General features: G+C 37.1%; 4 protein-coding genes across 7 annotated transcripts; 3 read left to right on the forward strand and 1 right to left on the reverse strand.

Annotated features, from left to right (window-relative positions):
- Window positions 1–650: 650 nt before the first annotated feature.
- On the forward strand, window positions 651–1447 carry LOC140784651 (photosystem II reaction center W protein, chloroplastic-like). Of its 3 annotated transcripts, none has more exons than XM_073132163.1 (2): window positions 651–963; window positions 1038–1447. In XM_073132163.1, the coding sequence occupies exons 1-2, from the start codon at window positions 861–863 to the stop codon at window positions 1343–1345; spliced, it is 411 nt and encodes a 136-aa protein (XP_072988264.1). In that variant the 5' UTR covers window positions 651–860; the 3' UTR covers window positions 1346–1447. The 3 variants fall into 3 exon arrangements, with proteins under 3 accessions (XP_072988264.1, XP_072988265.1, XP_072988263.1); XM_073132164.1 differs by having other exon boundaries at window positions 655–918; window positions 1029–1447; XM_073132162.1 differs by having other exon boundaries at window positions 697–963; window positions 1029–1447.
- Window positions 1448–2514: 1067 nt separating this feature from the next.
- LOC140784459 (F-box/LRR-repeat protein 17) lies at window positions 2515–7187 on the forward strand. The gene is made up of 11 exons (XM_073131878.1): window positions 2515–3168; window positions 4113–4214; window positions 4501–4645; window positions 4740–4924; window positions 5082–5186; window positions 5336–5433; window positions 5574–5809; window positions 5891–5957; window positions 6038–6123; window positions 6646–6744; window positions 6840–7187. The coding sequence occupies exons 1-11, from the start codon at window positions 2636–2638 to the stop codon at window positions 6900–6902; spliced, it is 1719 nt and encodes a 572-aa protein (XP_072987979.1). The 5' UTR covers window positions 2515–2635; the 3' UTR covers window positions 6903–7187.
- A 455-nt stretch (window positions 7188–7642) lies between these two features.
- Window positions 7643–12466, forward strand: LOC140785341 (putative uridine kinase C227.14). 2 transcript variants are annotated; one of them, XM_073133208.1, is made up of 12 exons: window positions 7643–7796; window positions 8763–8899; window positions 8986–9029; window positions 9368–9445; window positions 9660–9852; window positions 9935–9965; window positions 10052–10110; window positions 10275–10348; window positions 10806–10892; window positions 11325–11386; window positions 11464–11492; window positions 12256–12466. In XM_073133208.1, exons 1-12 carry the CDS (start codon window positions 7730–7732, stop codon window positions 12340–12342), a joined length of 948 nt encoding a protein of 315 aa, XP_072989309.1. In that variant the 5' UTR covers window positions 7643–7729; the 3' UTR covers window positions 12343–12466. The 2 variants fall into 2 exon arrangements, with proteins under 2 accessions (XP_072989309.1, XP_072989310.1); XM_073133209.1 differs by having other exon boundaries at window positions 7668–8080.
- Window positions 12467–12968: 502 nt separating this feature from the next.
- LOC140785272 (auxin-responsive protein IAA30-like) lies at window positions 12969–15419 on the reverse strand. The gene is made up of 5 exons (XM_073133079.1): window positions 15073–15419; window positions 14088–14332; window positions 13551–13692; window positions 13389–13450; window positions 12969–13255 (listed from the first exon to the last, which is right to left on the reverse strand). The coding sequence occupies exons 1-5, from the start codon at window positions 15300–15302 to the stop codon at window positions 13218–13220; spliced, it is 717 nt and encodes a 238-aa protein (XP_072989180.1). The 5' UTR covers window positions 15303–15419; the 3' UTR covers window positions 12969–13217.
- Between the last annotated feature and the right edge of the window lie 1670 nt (window positions 15420–17089).

Genomic DNA, 17089 nt, shown 5'->3' on the forward strand with positions numbered 1-17089 from the left:
GATTTAGTTGGCTAATTCTCTAACTTGAATGCCCAAAATAAAGTTTTAAAGAGTATATATCTGAAGGTTATATATTTAAATGTTTATGAGCATATTTTTTTATATATACACATTTGTTTTGGTCCGTTGTGATTTATGATTTAACTAATTTATAAAAAAAATTATAAATAAGAGCTCTCTATTAATTAAAAAACAGTAGACATGTGGTAGTAAAATTATAGCATTTATTATTATTAGTATAAATAGAAGAATGCTACATGCTTACAATAATAGAGAACAAGAAAATTTTATTTTTTAATTTTAATTTTTTAGAAAGTGAACTGTATTAAATATTAAAAGGATAAAAAGATATTTTATTACTTAAAAATATTAGGGGTCTTTGAACTCAAAATAAATAGAGCTTTATAAAGCTTTACAGACGAGAGAAATTAAAATCAAGCTAAACTAAAAAGAATTATATATACTCATAGAAATAAATATGGTGTGGAAATTGGATGAGCCATCCGTATATTTATTTATGGGACTGCAGCAATCCAACCGGATCCTTTGATATTTGATGAGCTCTGGAGTTATAGATCTACGAGAATCTATGCATCCAGGTAGATCTCCTGTCAACGTGGGAGGCAATGGTTGGTTGAGAGGATGAGGCATGGAAGCAAGGCCAACCACGCTCTATCCAACCACTGGGCTCCAAATATTTCTCGTGTCGTGGATACTCCATATCCACCCTCAACGTTACCAAAAAAGAAAAAATCTAATATTAACCATGAAACTATCCTTTTTAAGATCTCAATTCCCACCTCCCCCTCCTATGTAGCACCTAGCCGATCAAGCTTCAGTCCCTCTCTAAACCCTAAATCATGGCCGCCGTCAATGCCGCCGCAGCAACTTCAACCATCTTCAGAGCCAGCGCGGCCGGTAAGGTTCCGGCGGCCGCCGCCTCCTCCTCCTCTCCTGTCTCAGGTAATTCCTACTTATTTTATCGTCGTGGTTTATATAATATACACTAAAAGCATTTATAAAAACAGGTGTTACAGGATTGCCTCGCGTAGCAAACGGTGGAAGGGTGAAGTGCTGTGAGAAGGACAAGAAGAGATCGACGGGGGTCGCCGGTAAGCGCACGGGGGCGGCGTTATTGGCCGCGGCTAGTGTGATGAGCGTATCGAACCCGGTTTTGGCGTTGGTGGACGAGAGGATGAGCACGGAGGGGACTGGGCTGAGCTTGGGGCTGAGCAACAATCTCTTGGGTTGGATTTTGTTTGGTGTTTTTGGTCTCATCTGGTCAGTCTTCTTTGTTTACACCAGCACTCTCGAAGAGGATGAGGACTCTGGGCTGTCACTTTAGATGGATTAATTCCATTGTTATACCTTAAGTGTTTGTTGTATGTGTTTCATTCATTAGCACGTATATATATATATATAAAGCTAACGAGCCTTCATTTTGTCATTTTGTGAGCACTCCGAAGTTTGAGATTGTTTCAGTTGTTATAGCAAAATTGACTGCAATATCGTATAAAAAAATTGAAAACAATAATACAGAGATTAAGTCACACACTTTAACCACTTGGGAGGTTTAGAATTCTGTCCGAAGCCGATCTCGTGCAGAGTAATTTAGTCACGCAATCAGATATGTATTAACGCAGTAGTTATAATTATGTGACAACCGCCCGACCCACATAGATTGACCCAGTTGAATTTTAAATTATCTAATTAATTACATTCTATCACACGTGGATGTTGTTAGCTGCATCTTCTTTTTGATGATCCACATCACGATGTACATAATAGCGTAACATATGAAAAATATAATCGAAGTCTAAGGCTTTTTTTACTTCGAATTTAGGGACCCATCTTAATTAATTCAGAGACTCTTAATCCAGTTAAATAACTAAACATATTTTTATTCTTTTTATATCTAATCAAATTTACTCTCTATAAAATTAAGACTTAAAATAAAATCAACTAATTAAGTTTGAGGTTTAGCCTCAAACTAACATAGGCCTAAGCGACGTGGTCCTATACTCCTATATCTAAGTATGAACTCCATCAAATCTAACACGTTTGAAGCCCAAAATCACTGCTTACCTCAGTTATGGATCCTGGCTAAGATTTGGTTCACCATGTTTTATGTCCTATTAATTTTCTAGTAATAAATAAAACGTTAAAAATTAAAAAGGGAAGAAATTGTGATGCTCCATTTTTTATTGAGATTTTGCAAATCAGCACATAAATTTTAGCTTAATTGTAATGCTCTCCTTGTTTTTTTGACATATTTCATGTTTGAGAATAGCGTTACAGATATACATAAAATTGAGGTGGTGATATGCAAAAGTTATCCTTTTTATTTTCGTTTTATTTTTCCGATTAAATAACCAACACGCACGATCCCACAACGACTACGCGAGGTGCATTTCGTAATTTACATGTCTTTTTTTTCCCTCCAATCCACCCCGTACTTGCACGTGAAGGAATGGCGCGAAACCAAGTCTAATCTCCCGCCCCGCTTTTCCGACAAACCCTACCACCCGAATCCATTTCCTCTCCTCCTATTTCTTCCATCCAACTCCATTTCTCGTCGCCTTCTCTCTCTCTCTCTCTCTCCCCGCTCGCAAATCCTAACCCTAATCCTAGCTCTATGCTACCTGATTCCTCCACCATCTCCGGCGTCGCCGCCGCCGCGGCGAATCGCGCTCCCCAAAAGAAGCGCGGCAGCTACAACTGTGGTCGCTGCGGCCTCCCCAAGAAGGGCCACGTCTGCCCCTCCACCGACGGTCAACCCCTCCCCCCTCGCTCCGACCTCCGCCGCGCTCTCTCCTTCGACGACGACCGCGCCTCTCCGGCGCCTCCAGTTGAGGTCGCGGATTTGGCGGTGCTCGCCACGCCGCTCTTGGAAGCGCAGCTGGAGGCGGAGGAGGCGGAAGAGGTCGTCTTAGTCGGTGATGGGATTGTGCCGCTCGCGTGCCTGGCCGAGGTGTTGAGGCGGCTTTCTCCGAAGGAGCTCATGGGGGCGGCGGCGGTGTGTAAGGGGTGGAGGGAGTGTGTGAAGAGGGTGTGGAGGTCGGCGGAGGAGCTTAGACTTAGGGTTTCGCCGAGGTCGCAGATCGGGTTCGTGGGATCGGTGCTCCATAAGTGTGCTGGTTTGGCGAGGCTCAGTCTAAGGATGGAAAGGTTAGGGCTTTCTTCTCGATCCGGGAAGTGTGAAGGAGGATTTGGTTGGTGGGCCGAAGTACTGAAATGAACTAAGAATTTTGAAATAAAAAGATCAAATGTTTTAAGCGATCTAATTAAATTTACGACTCTTTTATACAAATGAAAGGAGTTAGGTTCCTGCTTCTGATCTCTTCCTTTTGGATCTAGACTTTGATGATTTTTGAAAGAAATGCTGTTCCTAGTCTGCAAGATCTGCTCTACTTGAAAGAAGAGTGATCACGTAAGTTACATGCTTTAAGCATTTAAGCACAGATCCGTCGTTTGTGTTGGATTTGGTTGCTGTAAATAACAGAAGTATGGATCAGGCTTCTTGTGGGTTTAACTTGGATGTGATTGCTAGTTGCAGGGCTGTTTTTTCTTTTCTTTTTAGTCTCAGTTCCAAGATATCTATTTGGATCTGGGGTTTGATGTTTTTACAGCTCAACCCTAACAAGGGTCTTCAGATCACCAAGGCCTTTGATCATTTGAGCTTAGATGTTATATTCTGCGTGGCTCCTTACAAGGAGTGCTAGATCAATGATTTTGTTGATTTTTAATACATTTTCCAGTTCTAAACATTGGATTTTACGATGATTTATCTTGAAAGATTATTTATTTGCACCATATTTAGGTTTTTTCACAATTCATTTTCTTTCACCTTTTTCACAATATTTTTCTGCGTCTACAACACACATATAATGAGGTTCTTGTATACATACATTATTCTATCACTTACCTGTTGGATCCTTTACTTTTATCCAACTGATGTGAAAGAAAACAAGTAATAAGTGGTCAAAAATGTTGATCCCATCCCCACATGCCTTTATCTGCTGTACAATATCTGATGAAGTTGGGTAGAAGTGCTGATCTGGTTAAAAAATTGGATGTGTTCTAATGCATGTGTTGTTTCTACTGAAATGCAGTGATGTTGATGCTACTATGCTAGCTTGTGTTGCATTTTCATGCCCTAGCTTAGAAGCCTTTGAGATCAGTATTGCCGACAGTGCAGTAAATCGGATGACTGGGTATGCCAATCACTTACTGGGTTTTTTCACACCTGCTTATTGTACTCTTAATTTTTAGGGCAAGATATTAGCTAGATAATGTCTTTCACTATATTTATTGGTATGGACTTCTTGATTTTTAGACAAAACACTAACTAATTTTTCTTTGCAATTTGGTATTTCACCTTATAATATAAGGTGTTTACTATGTATCTTCAGTGATTCTATTTATGAATATAAAGCAACGTGTCAAAACAATATTTCAAATATGTTTTTCTTTGCTCCTTAATGGGCTTTTGACTTGCAGGGATGAATTATGCCGATTTGTTGGGGAGAAGCGTAGTCTTTCCATTCTGAAAGTTGAGGGATGCACAAATCTTGGTTTTCTCAATCTCTGTTCTTCAAGCTTGTCAACATTGTGGCTGTCAGATCTTTATTGTCTGTCAAAATCGGTAACTATTTTTGTTCATTATTATGGTTTTTCTCCATCCGATCAAAGAGCAAGTTGTTGTTTTTTCCTATCTTAATTTCATTTATTCCTTATAGGTTATCAACTGTCCTAACCTGAAAGAGATTTCTCTTGATTTTACTCGACAAGAAAATGACTCCACGGATATTGTTACAATGATGGATAGTCTGGGCCGTACCTGCCCGAGATTAAGAAACACACATATAGCATCAATTCGGCTTTGCAATGAAGCTGTGCTTGCTCTAGCAAGCGCTAACCTGAGGTACTCATTTTTTCCATATGCACAAGTGTTCGCTTTGTTCATCCTTTGCAATCTGGGAATTGAATTCATAGACCTTTATGCGATATGTCCATACTGTCTACAGCAATCTTGAGGAACTAGCATTAGGTCCTTAACAAAGTTCTTTTGGCTTGTTCAGGTCCCTGCGAATGTTGTCATTGGTTCTAGGTTCGAAAATCACTGATGCAGCTGTGGCTGCTATAGTTTCATCTTATCAGAGTTTGGAGTTGCTTGACTTAAGCGGGTATGTCTTGTTTGCATTTATGAACACAAACTGCAAAATTCCTTGCATTAATATCTGGATATGATGACTAAACTGCTAAATCAAAATTTATCATTATATCAATTGCGATTGCCAGTTAAACTCACCCCATGCATTGCTTGTAAATTCAGATCGAGCATAACTGATAGTGGAATTGGAATGATATGCAATGTGTTCCCTCAATCTTTATCCAGACTCCTCCTTGCTCTTTGTCCTAACATTACTTCAAGTAAGCATCAGATCCTAGCTGTTCCACTGTTGCTTATGCCCCAAGTAATGCAGTAGGAAAAGTCACTAATAGTTCTTGTTCTTCCATTTCTTCTTAAGAATGCACTGCATAATTTTCGTCTTTACCTCACAATTTTCCAGGTGGAATCCAATTCGCCACAGCTCAATTGCCACTTCTTCAGCTTATAGACTGTGGGATGAGTATTTGTGTTGTTACTTCTCAACCTGAAGAAGACAAATCACATATTAGTGAAGGAAGTAAAGAACTTAAATGGTGTCAGAAGCCCATGACAAAGCCTCAGCCAATTTACCAAAAGCTAATTATAAAACATGGTTATTTGAAGAAGCTCAGTTTGTGGGGCTGTTCTGGCTTAGATGTAAATACACAATACAAACTTCTATCCTTATGCTTTTCTGTAGCTATTATTTGTTCTTGGGTTAACTTTTGTCCACTGCAGGCCTTATACTTGAACTGTCCAGAACTTAACGATCTCAATCTCAACTCTTGTACAAATCTACATCCAGGTCTGTTAGTGCATCTCCTTAGACTTGAGTGTGAAAAAAAAGCAGCATTATTACTCATAATGCTGTGAAATTTTCTGCAGAAAGATTACTGCTCCAGTGTCCTAATTTGGAGAATGTGCATGCTTCTGGATGCCAAGAAATGCTGATCGGAGCCATTAGGAACCAGGTACTGATGCTTAGACTTGAATAGCATAAGATGGTGTTTTTTTATTGAATTTAATTACATAATTCATGCTTTGGTAGTTTCTGCTAATGAGCAATGCACTGAAGGCTTATCATTTAGACATTTACAATAACAATGTATAAATAAATTGGATTGGCATTGAAAATATTAAATAACACTTGCTCCATTTATAATCTGAAAAAAGAGCATTAATATGTTAGGATTAATTACCTGCAGGTGCTTTTCATCACATAAGAGAAGGAAATCAATCGAGCACAAGAAACTTTGTTAAAAAAAAATCTAGATTCATAGTATTTCTTAGCTGAGTTCATCCAATCTTATATGCTAAATGCCTTTGCCCATGCTCCTGATGAAAAATCATTTGACAATCAAATGCTAGCATATCTTGGGCCTATCTGTTTTATTCTTGGAGTTTAACTTAGAGCACTTACATTTGAGCTATCCCTGCCATATGTGGAACTTGAACTGTCAATTCTCATAACCGAATTTTCAAACTTTTTGCAGGTTCTCAATGAGTTTAGTGCTGCTGAAAATATTTTGCCATGCAAACGTTTAGCAGATGGCTCCAAAAGGGTTCAAGTCCCCCATTTCCTTGTACAGCAGGTGAGCTGTAGTCACTAACTGTACTGCCATCCTAATGCTTTAGATCTTCTCATTCGACCACATCTGATATTTCCCTTTCCCTTTCTGTCTTCTAGTCATCAGAAGATGAGAAGCGAAAGAGGGTAAGGCGGGGCCAATGCACCGTGCATGTCGAGTAAATAGCAATGCAGGAATTACTGTTGTATACTACCAGGTCGCTCTGATTATTTCAGCCACAATCTGTTGATTGCCGGTGATGTGTTTAACTTACAATTGAGGTGTTAACCTCATTTAATTCTAATGTTCTGTTGTACCAAGTGTAGTGCTGGGCTGCTGCCATTGTTCAGATTAACTTGTCTCTAGAAATTGGACTATTTAGATTCAGAACTTTGTGTAAGAATAAGATGCAGCTCAATTGTGCTACTCTGCTCTTCAAGAATAAAGCACTTTGATTTACCTGTGAATGCACTGCAGTGCTGCAGGTGTATCCAGCTGACCTACATGCTGTGGCATTTCTTCCTATAAAGGATGCAAATGAATGCCAATCTAAGATACGTTTGGATGTAAGCCTGCAGAGGAGCTAAAACTACCAAGATCCACAAAATGCCTATTTAAAATATCTCACTACAAGTCTACAAGTATTTCGTTTGCTTCAAATTTGCAATGTTTGGTTCGAATTATTCTAGGATTATGATTAATTTGACTACTTGCTCTGTTAGCTTAAAAGCTTGGTGAAAATTTATCCTACCGAAATAAATCAGGGAAAAACATAAAGATAATAAAATAGAATTATGTCTAGGGTGCTAAATGCAATTTTCGTCGAGAAATAGAAAGACACTTCTTGATTTGAGGATCAAAGTTAAAACACAAAGTGTCGCCTAAGGTGTTTTTTGATATTTTACTGAAGAATATATAAGAGTCGAGGGTGCTTAATGAGAAAATCCCACAAAGGGAGCATTTGATACATAGCTAGGAACGGAATCGAGCGGCATCTCAAAACGAAGAGATGGAGCTCGAGCTATCGCTCTCGCTCTCCCACAGCAGGACGCAGCTATGCCGCTTTTCTTCATTCGGTATGCGATCCCCTATCCTCTCTTCGTTTCTCCATCGCTACATCGTCTACATCGCTACATCGTCTACATCGCTACATCGCTACATCGCTACATCGCTAGCCGATGGGCTTTGAAGCCATGAATTCGTGAAGAAAATTGAATCTTTTCTGCGATCTGATATTGCTCTGTTGCATTCTCTTGCCGGGATGCACGACGGATCCTTCTTTGTAGCACGAATTATTCCTAGACTTATCTGATTTGGGTTTTTGGAGCCCGATCTCGTGGGCATCTGATGCTGGTTTTAGGTGGTAAAAAGTTTATTTCTTTTTATTTTTTTCCTTTTTAAATGGTAGTATTGAAGATAATATTAGTTAATTACTATCCAACTTTATTGCTGCACATGTCCGCAAACTAGACACCTTCATGTACCTCTTGTTTGGCATTTTTTCCGAGGCTAGGATTGCTGCTATTATTTACTCAGATCACCGTCGTTTGGTATGAATTTTGCTTGCTTGCTTGCATAGGATTGGCAGGATGTTTATTTTTCCAGGATCATGTAATTTTGACCTATCTGAAATAATTTCGTAGTGCATCTGTGTTTGACTTTTCCCCTCAATTATGTCATCTTGGCTAACACCTTGTTTCTCTCTCTTTAGAGGAAAATTGGTATTAATACATAAAAAACTTTTGGTGAAAAATAAATGGATTTAGTGAACATTGTATAATATGCCCCACAATTTTTCTTCACCACATGTGTTTCCCCATGATTTCCAATCAGGATATTTAATTGCAATATGAATTATGGAAGTTCTCTAGTCCATTCTGAATTTCTTGCAGTCCTTGCTATATAGCATAGAATTTTCTCTTGCATACTTTTATGCACCAGTTTGCTTTACTCTCCCTATCATTGTCTTTGTAATTTCCGAAATTGATGCTGAGATGGCCATGGCTGTCTCTCTCTCTCTCTCTGTGATAATATTTTGGCAGAGCCATGGCCATGTAGGAGAGAAGTCAAATGGCATCATTACTTGGGATTAGTCCCTCCTACAAGGGCATTACAAACAGTGACTGCAAGAACCAGATATCAAAGCTGGGCCAATACAGTGCAGAAAAAGAACCAGAAGGTGAGTGTCTTATTTTTAAAGCCAACTTAGTAATCATGTACTAAATAATCACTATTTATGATGTTTGGCTGCCTTTTCTGTTTCAGGTTCTATGTCTTCAGAGACAAGAAGCCCCTGTTCTAGTAGGCAGGTACAAGATATATTGCTGATTTTCTAGGTGAAGGTCTATTACAGTTGAGGATTAGTTGCCTAACTGATAGTAAAATGGGACTATTCTATTCCATCACGTAATAAAGTTTTCATGCAAGCGAACTAATTAAGTATTTTTTTGGACTGCGAAGCTCCTGTTGGTCCCATACTCCCGTGTCTCAAATTTTGCTTCTGTATTAGTTTTGTCTTATTTTGTCTTCTGAATCCTCATTAAATACAATTTAGATATGCTGTACTTACTGAGTTGTCATCATTTAGATGAAGAATTTGAAACTCTGGTTTAAACGATAAGAGACTAACCCTGTTCTAAATTTCAAGGTCTATTGAAGAGGTGTATGACACTTTAGCTGAACGTCTTATTTCTACAGCAGTAAAGAATAAGGATAATAATTCGAAGTAAGTTCCTCTTCCTGTAATAGTGTCATGGTTCTGGATATGGATATACTTCTTAGAATGATGAAGCATATGCATTTTTGTATCATATTAATAAATGCTTGTTATTAGAAAGCATGTTATCTATCAAGAAATATGAGTCTTGAATTTTTTATAGAAAGAACAGTTTATAGGACATTCCTGTACTGTGCTGAAGTAGTAGTAGTGTCACTTTCAGATATATCGTAGGTTTGGCTGGTCCACCTGGTGCCGGCAAGACAACTGTGGCGTCTGAAGTGATTCATCGAATAAATGTGATTTGGTCCCAGAAAGTCTTGGAAATGGATTTAATGGTTCCACCTGATGAAGTTGCTACAGTGCTACCTATGGATGGTTTCCATCTTTATCGTTCCCAGCTGGATGCTATGGAGGTCAGATCTTCTCTGTCATATTAATTATATCAAGAGTATGTTGCTTGTGGCATGACACTAATATTATTTCTGGTGCTTCTAGAATCCGAAGGAAGCACATGCAAGAAGAGGAGGTGAGAAATCTACCTTGGATTACTCAATTACAATAGAGGGATCTTATGCACAAAAAGTACTGACCCCGAAAAAAATAATAATTCAGCACCATGGACATTCAATCCAGATCTGCTTCTTAAATGTTTACATACTCTAAGGAGTGAGGTAGTCTATTCTTAAAGAAGACCTTTCTATCAATATATATATATATATTGATCTCTTATTCTGCATTTGAATTGTTACAATATTCTTTAGAACCTATGCATGGTTAAACTAGTAGATGGAGATTTTCATGCTTTAACAATCTTTTAATGATGGATGGTTTGCAGGGATCAGTTTATGCACCATCATTTGATCACGGTGTTGGCGATCCTATAGAAAATGACATTTTTGTTGGACCCCAGTAAGTTATCCATTTTTATGGTCTTCAGTCGACCTTCAAATAGTATTTATTGGAATTCTGTGTATTGATTGCATGCAGATGGTCTAATTTATGCATCTTACCTGGATGCATCATCTTTACTTCTTACATATAGTATACATCACTATAGCACAATATTTTTTCCCCTTTTAGTTAGAGAAACACTTATTTTCAACAAAATTGCTAGAAGTTAACTTCTCTATTTTCTTTTGGCGTACCAAAAAGCACTTTGACTGGGGAAATTAACCAGGAGAAAACTCAGCCTTCCTTTAGCAGAAAAGATAGTGAACCATTTTCTAGAGTATTCGGGAAAGAATTGGCACTTTTTGCATAAGTTTGTAGAATATAGTTACACGCAAGCACATAAGGACTTGATTAGTTAAACAGACACAAACTTTTATTGATTGCTCTATCTTTTCCTGTATCTTATATTTGGCAGGCACAAAATAGTGATTGTAGAGGGAAATTACTTATTCTTGGAAGAGGACATTTGGAAGGAGGTGTCCACTCTATTTGATGAGAAATGGTAAGTCCATGTTAGTGGCATGCAACAAGACAGTAAATTTTCTTTGGTTGTTTGACTTCCAAGTTGGCATGGATATTTCTTCCTGGCTTAAATTTGATAGTAATGTATGTAAAGGTCCTTCTCTATGAGAGATACGGTTAAGGCCTGTAGGTTTTCACCCCCCTAGTCTTCGCTCAGAACAGACAATATGTCCGTGCCGGCATGCCAACACGGCGAACATTTATTACGCCTGTAAGGTGTTGATGAAATAGAATGCCAATGGCCATTGGAATGACCATGGATGGATCTTGGTGTTTTTGAGTGGCATTAAGATGTAACATGCTCAATCTTCTAATTATTTGGTACTCAAATTTGATCATGAATTTTCTATTTGCTTGTGGGTTGTGATTAGTTTTACTTATTTTCATGTGCAATTGTGCTCAATGTTTTTAGGTTCCTTGACATTGATATTGACATTGCAATGCAAAGAGTTCTGAAAAGGCACATCTTTACAGGTACTGCTATTAGCAATTAGTAGTTGTGTTTCATATTTATGACGCACATCCTTATTTTTCTGACTTGCTCTTTGTAGGAAAGGAGCCCCACGTTGCAGAATGGAGGGTAAGATTTTCTTTTCCTTTGGTCGGCCATTTGTCTTCTCTTGTTGGAGAGTTGAGTTACATAACAAAATAGCTTTGTGAAGTATATTTCATGGTGTTCTCTTAAGATTTCTTCAATTATCTGAGAAAAAAATGAGCTCCTATATACTAATATATCTATGTATCAGTTAGCTACTTATTTTAGTGTTTGACATGGTAATGAACAGTTTTTAAATCAACAATTGGCTATGTAGATTGGATATCAACATATATTAATTGCATAAAACATAATAGTTTTTGGCAGTTTTATTGTCTGTGAATTGATCTAGTTGATAAAGCTCTGCTAGTTGGCTTAAGTCATATGCTTCATTAATTGTCTGATTCGCAAATGGCTGTCACTACATAGTCACAGAATACTTCAGTACTATTGACTAATCAATAATTTTGTTTATTGTTGAATACTTGCTGATCACAATTAAAATTAGTCCACTATTTAATTAATTCTAGTTTGTAATATTTTGCAAGCGATATTATGAAGCATCTCATTCCGAAGAGTCTTATATTTTTCTAAAAGGTTTGTAATATTTTTTAAGATACTTTAATTACTACTTATGATGTGTGTTGTGTGTTTTCTCAATTACATGCAAATTTCTCAATTTTGTGCCTTCTTTTGAGATAAATCAAGAACTTCCATGTGTAGAAACATGCCCAACATACATTTTTCAAGAGTGCGCCTCAACTGAACAATTTTTGTCTTGATGAAAAAAAAAAAAAACAAAAAACAGGTTGGCTACAATGACCGGCCAAATGCAGAGCTCATCCTGAAGTCAAAGAAGAATGCAGATCTTGTGATTAAGTCAGTTGACTTCTGAGACTAAGTTCATGTAATTTCCTCGTGGAATGTGGCACTTTCTCATACTGAAAAAACTTTGGTTGGCATGGATATGTAATATAAGTTGAACACCAATCTTATTTATTTCTTAATTTCTGGGAGAAGGTAACTGTTCATTTGTACTCAGTTTATATAGCGAGAAATACCCTCAATTATGTTGGTGAAATGAAGGAACATGTCCTGAAAAATTCCACCATATGCATAAGGATGGATTTAATTAGTATACAAGAGGTCCAGTTTTTACCCTCAAGAAACTGCTAGTCTCCTCTTTGAAGGAAGTTGATCTACCTATGAGGATTAGACTTTGAAACTATGCACTATTTTCTTTGTGAATCTTATATTCTTCTACCTTGTAGCCTCAATAAAGTGCATATACCATATAATATATAATGGTCTTCACTATGCCAATATCAGTATGAAACTAGGAATATATAAACCAATGGCCATCATTATGCACATGGATTGGTCCCTCCTCCAGCTGGTTGTACAGCTTATTAACTCTGGATACTGACCAAATTAAAGATGATCAATATATATAGGGAATCTTATGATAAGATCCAGTTATATTCATGGAATGAAACCACCATCCCATCCACAATAATGATATGAAATTAAACATAATATTATTGAACACAACATTGAAGAGCAATGTAGACATACAGCAAAGCGCTGGAGAACAAATTACATTGCTTGCTTCTTGTCCGTTGGAATTAAAGAGAAATAGTTCTATATATTATACTGACAGATTTATCAACTTATATATAACAACAGCAACAAAAAAGAAAAGAAAAAAAAAAATACAAACACAGACTGTAATGCCTTGCTTGATCCATATACTGAGGCCACCCTTCTTAATTAGCTTCTATTCTTACACTTTTCCATTGCTCTTGGTGCTGAAATTAAGAGGGAGTAATAATATTATTGTGAAGAAATCAAACAAATTAGTCTAAAATATCTAATAAATGAAGAACTACTACCTATCTATGTCTTATAAAGTTAAGCAATTAGGGTGAGATATATACTAACCAAGTCCGACGGCTTCCGATCCTTTCATTATCCGAAGACGCTTGCATGATTCCACAAACATCCTGATATTGTTATGTAAAGTTAATGGTTAATACTCCAAAATAAACAAATAGAAAATGAAAAAAATAATGCTGATTATTGTGATTAATTAAAGAAACTTACTCCCATGGAACATCTCCAACAAGCATCCAGTCCCCATCTTTGTCTTCATAAGTGGGAACATACTCAGAACCATTTAAGAGATCCATCAACTTGCTTTCGTTTGTGATGTCCTTCCCAGTAACTCCCTGAGAGCTGCAGTTGCCTAGATTTCCAATAAAATAAAAAGTAATAGTTATTACTCCAAGACCAGCCTAGTTAAATAAATGCTAATTAAACTATTTCATCATATATATATATATATAAAAGTTAAATTAATCCCCCATAGTGAACTGTACACCCATGCATGGAAGAACAATTCAGACATTAATTGAGTTAGCATAAGACTGCCAATAATGGGTACAGATACAGCTACCGATATGGGGTGCAATGTCCTGGCAATCACATGACTATTGTGTTCGATATGTATACTGTTATTGCCATGCCACCTTATATATAATATTCCATGTCACACACACACACACACATATATATATATATATATATATATATATATATACTTCATGCTGGATTATTATTATTTTTGGTTTATTTGCTTACCATTAATGGTGAATGAGCTAAACATCTTCTCCAATGCCTTGGAGAGTTCTTGGTAGCTCCTATACATCTTCAGGTCCACCTTGCGAAGGTACGGCGCGCCGTCCATGCTCACCTTCACGAAGGCGGCCGCCGCCGCTGGGCTGCCGCCGGATTTCTCGCCCTCTTCCTTGCTCCCTTTCTCCGGTTGGAGGGCGAGGATGTTCTTCCTGTATGATCGAACTGGTGGCCAACCTACCACTTGTGCCCTAATTATATATGAAAATGAGACTTAAAATGATCAATATATATATACACATATAAAATCAACCTTAAATTTCTACTAACATTGCTAGGACTAATAAACTTTAGAAGGACCACTTGTTTAATTTACTCATCAATGTTCTCATGTGGGTGTCGTAGATATATAGCACGTCTTTGGCTAGCTCTTTTGTTTTCTTCTACCAAACAAGTTATCCTACAAACATCTCCATTAAGCTTAATAAGTGTATAAACGAAAGAGATTTGTAAGTTGTTAACAACCAACAACATCTTAGCCATTCGGTTAATTTTAGTCATCCACTCATAGCCAGCCCATGATGATGATGGCCACTGAATGTTGAGTTGGTGGTAGACCAACTCCCCACCTTTTTAAAAAATATTGCATGCATATTAAGTTATATATATATATATATATATATGACAAATAGAAGATAGTGGCAAATATACGTTAAGGTGTTTTCATAGTAGAACTCGTACATAGTTATAGCTAGTAATTAGTTATATATACATATAGAAATGATTATGATGGAAGAAAAACTAGACAAATTAAGTACTTCTTGAGAAACAAATTAAAGCTAGCTAGAGATACTTATAACCACAGTTAAATTCTTTTCTTCTATCAAAATTCTTTTGTGATCTATATATATATGTAGATATGAAAGCGTCACAAACAAAAACCAAAGAATATATATATATATATATACGTGAGATTAAGAAGACAACGTACTTGGGAGCAGGAGGCTTCTCAGGATTACTGGTGTTGCATCCGAGGATGTTCTTCTCCTTCGCCACCTCCTCTGTATCCACCACTGATGTTTGCAATTTTAATTTCAAATCTATCGTCTCCGAGAAGCCCCGCTTACCGGAGATCTTCGTCGGCTCCCCATCGCCGCCGCCCGGCAATCCAAGCCTCAGCTCGGTTTCCTCTAGACCTAACACAGCTAAACCACCCTCCATTAGATTAGATCAGATCTCTCTTCACCTTCCTTTTCTCTTATTCTTATTTCCTTGTACATGCACTTATTAGTGAGTGAAAGAGAGAGAGCGAGCAACAATAATGGAGTGATGAGAACCTTTTTCCTACGCATGGTCCGGTGCATATTAATATGATTGGCGCAACCGTCCGACCCCGCCAGAAGACGACACGTGCCCGCTGTGTCGGAAGGGAGACGTGACGCCAGATGACGCAGCGGCGCCAGTGGATCGGAGCGGGCCAGGTGGGCCCACGTGGGCCTCGTCTTGGGAGTGCGCGGCGGCGATTAATCGGCGGCGGAGACCGAGAAGTCGCCGATCTCGAGTTTCCGGAAAGTGGAGTTGTGGAAGTATTCGGCTTCGCTGGAAGTGGCGGACTCTTCGATGGGACCATCATTAGTCCTACTAAACATTTTTTTTTTCTCCTTGTTTTATAAGTTAAAAATAAATAAATAAAGAGTATACCTTACTCTCTCGAATTTCTTATAATTAAATTACAACCATCACACTTTTCATCCAAAATTAAATAATACTCTCAAAGCAAACGGTCAAAGCCTTTTAATTATAGAAATTATTATAAATTTTTAATAAAAAACAAACCTTCGAGGGATATAAAACGGAGGTTAAATTTTTAAAAACTTAAGAGCTTTGATTGAGGGATGATAGTTGTTCATTTCCCGTGCTCGTGCTAAATAATTATTGGTCTAAATATGTAATAATATTCCAGGGGTTTCTAAAATAAAAAAATAAAAAAATGGGGTGGTGATAGAATAAATAAAAATTTTAGGAAAAATAAATAGGTGTGGCGCATGTGAGAAGATTCCATGGTTGGTGGGGGGACCAAGGACCCATGTGCGCCTGTTCGCCTGTCGGGAAGCCCGCGCCCATGTGCGCCGAACTCGTGTCTCTCTCTCCACCTTCACAACTCCATAATAAATTTTGTGGCCAAAGTACTAAATGACATATATACCCTTGCCTATTAATATATATATATATATATATATATATATATATATATATATATATATAATTTTTAGTATGGTAAATTTGAAAGTGCTCTTATGTGATTATGCTTGAAATTAAAATATAACTTTTATTTGTATGACTTTGCTCTCACTATAGTTTAGATTAGAATAAAATATTAAAATTTTTATTTAAATAAAAATACTAATAATTTTGTATTAGTTTAAACTATAGGATTGCTACCCTTAGTAGCACAAGAAATATATATTGATTTGGGATTGGTATTCCATATCTTTTGGGGCTACACGTATTAGTCCACCAAATAAGTGGTCTTGGTTTGATAAGAAATATCCAGAAATTAAAAATTTGGGGCCATGAAATGTGAAGGTTGTTTTCTATTTAACTCCTATGAAATTATATACATAGTAGTTTATAAAATATAAAAAAATATTGTTTTTAATAGCTTTATTTTTTAAATTAGTTAGTGAGTCAATATGGTGTCAAAATCAGATGTCCCGAGTTCAAATCTTGTCATATTTATCTATGTCTGAAAAATATAAAACTTGTATTTATATAAATTTATATTCACCTCTTAGTTAAACAATAAATGATAAGTCCTACTTCAATTATCTAGGGTGCAAAAAGTCAACCACATGGACTCATGCTCTTGAAGTCTCTGATGCCAAAATGTACCAGAATGTAGCTAGCTTTAAAGTTGCATAGCTGTGTGAGATTTGATCAAAGGACTCTATATGGTATATATATCCTCCTACTATGAATTAATAAGTCAATAGATGCCTCCTAATTCT

The sequence above is a fragment of the Typha latifolia genome, chromosome 3 (genome assembly GCF_019914945.1).
Source record: "Typha latifolia isolate L0001 chromosome 3, TyphaL0001v2, whole genome shotgun sequence".
Taxonomy (NCBI): domain Eukaryota; kingdom Viridiplantae; phylum Streptophyta; class Magnoliopsida; order Poales; family Typhaceae; genus Typha; species Typha latifolia.

Excerpts from the sequence above, each read along its gene's own strand:
- LOC140785341 (XM_073133208.1), top strand. The coding sequence starts at position 7,730 with ATGGAGCTCGAGCTATCGCTCTCGCTCTCCCACAGCAGGACGCAGCTA. Across the intron at positions 9,030-9,367 it reads GCCCCTGTTCTAGTAGGCAG|GTCTATTGAAGAGGTGTATG; the intron begins GTACAAGATATA and ends CTAAATTTCAAG. Across the intron at positions 10,893-11,324 it reads ACTCTATTTGATGAGAAATG|GTTCCTTGACATTGATATTG; the intron begins GTAAGTCCATGT and ends CAATGTTTTTAG.
- LOC140784651 (XM_073132162.1), top strand. The coding sequence starts at position 861 with ATGGCCGCCGTCAATGCCGCCGCAGCAACTTCAACCATCTTCAGAGCC. Across the intron at positions 964-1,028 it reads CTCCTCCTCTCCTGTCTCAG|GTGTTACAGGATTGCCTCGC; the intron begins GTAATTCCTACT and ends TTATAAAAACAG.
- LOC140785272 (XM_073133079.1), bottom strand. The coding sequence starts at position 15,302 with ATGGAGGGTGGTTTAGCTGTGTTAGGTCTAGAGGAAACCGAGCTGAGG. Across the intron at positions 13,451-13,550 it reads GTTGGAGATGTTCCATGGGA|GATGTTTGTGGAATCATGCA; the intron begins GTAAGTTTCTTT and ends TAACAATATCAG. Across the intron at positions 13,256-13,388 it reads ATCGGAAGCCGTCGGACTTG|CACCAAGAGCAATGGAAAAG; the intron begins GTTAGTATATAT and ends TCTTAATTTCAG.
- LOC140784459 (XM_073131878.1), top strand. The coding sequence starts at position 2,636 with ATGCTACCTGATTCCTCCACCATCTCCGGCGTCGCCGCCGCCGCGGCG. Across the intron at positions 3,169-4,112 it reads CTCAGTCTAAGGATGGAAAG|TGATGTTGATGCTACTATGC; the intron begins GTTAGGGCTTTC and ends ACTGAAATGCAG. Across the intron at positions 4,925-5,081 it reads CTAGCAAGCGCTAACCTGAG|GTCCCTGCGAATGTTGTCAT; the intron begins GTACTCATTTTT and ends TGGCTTGTTCAG.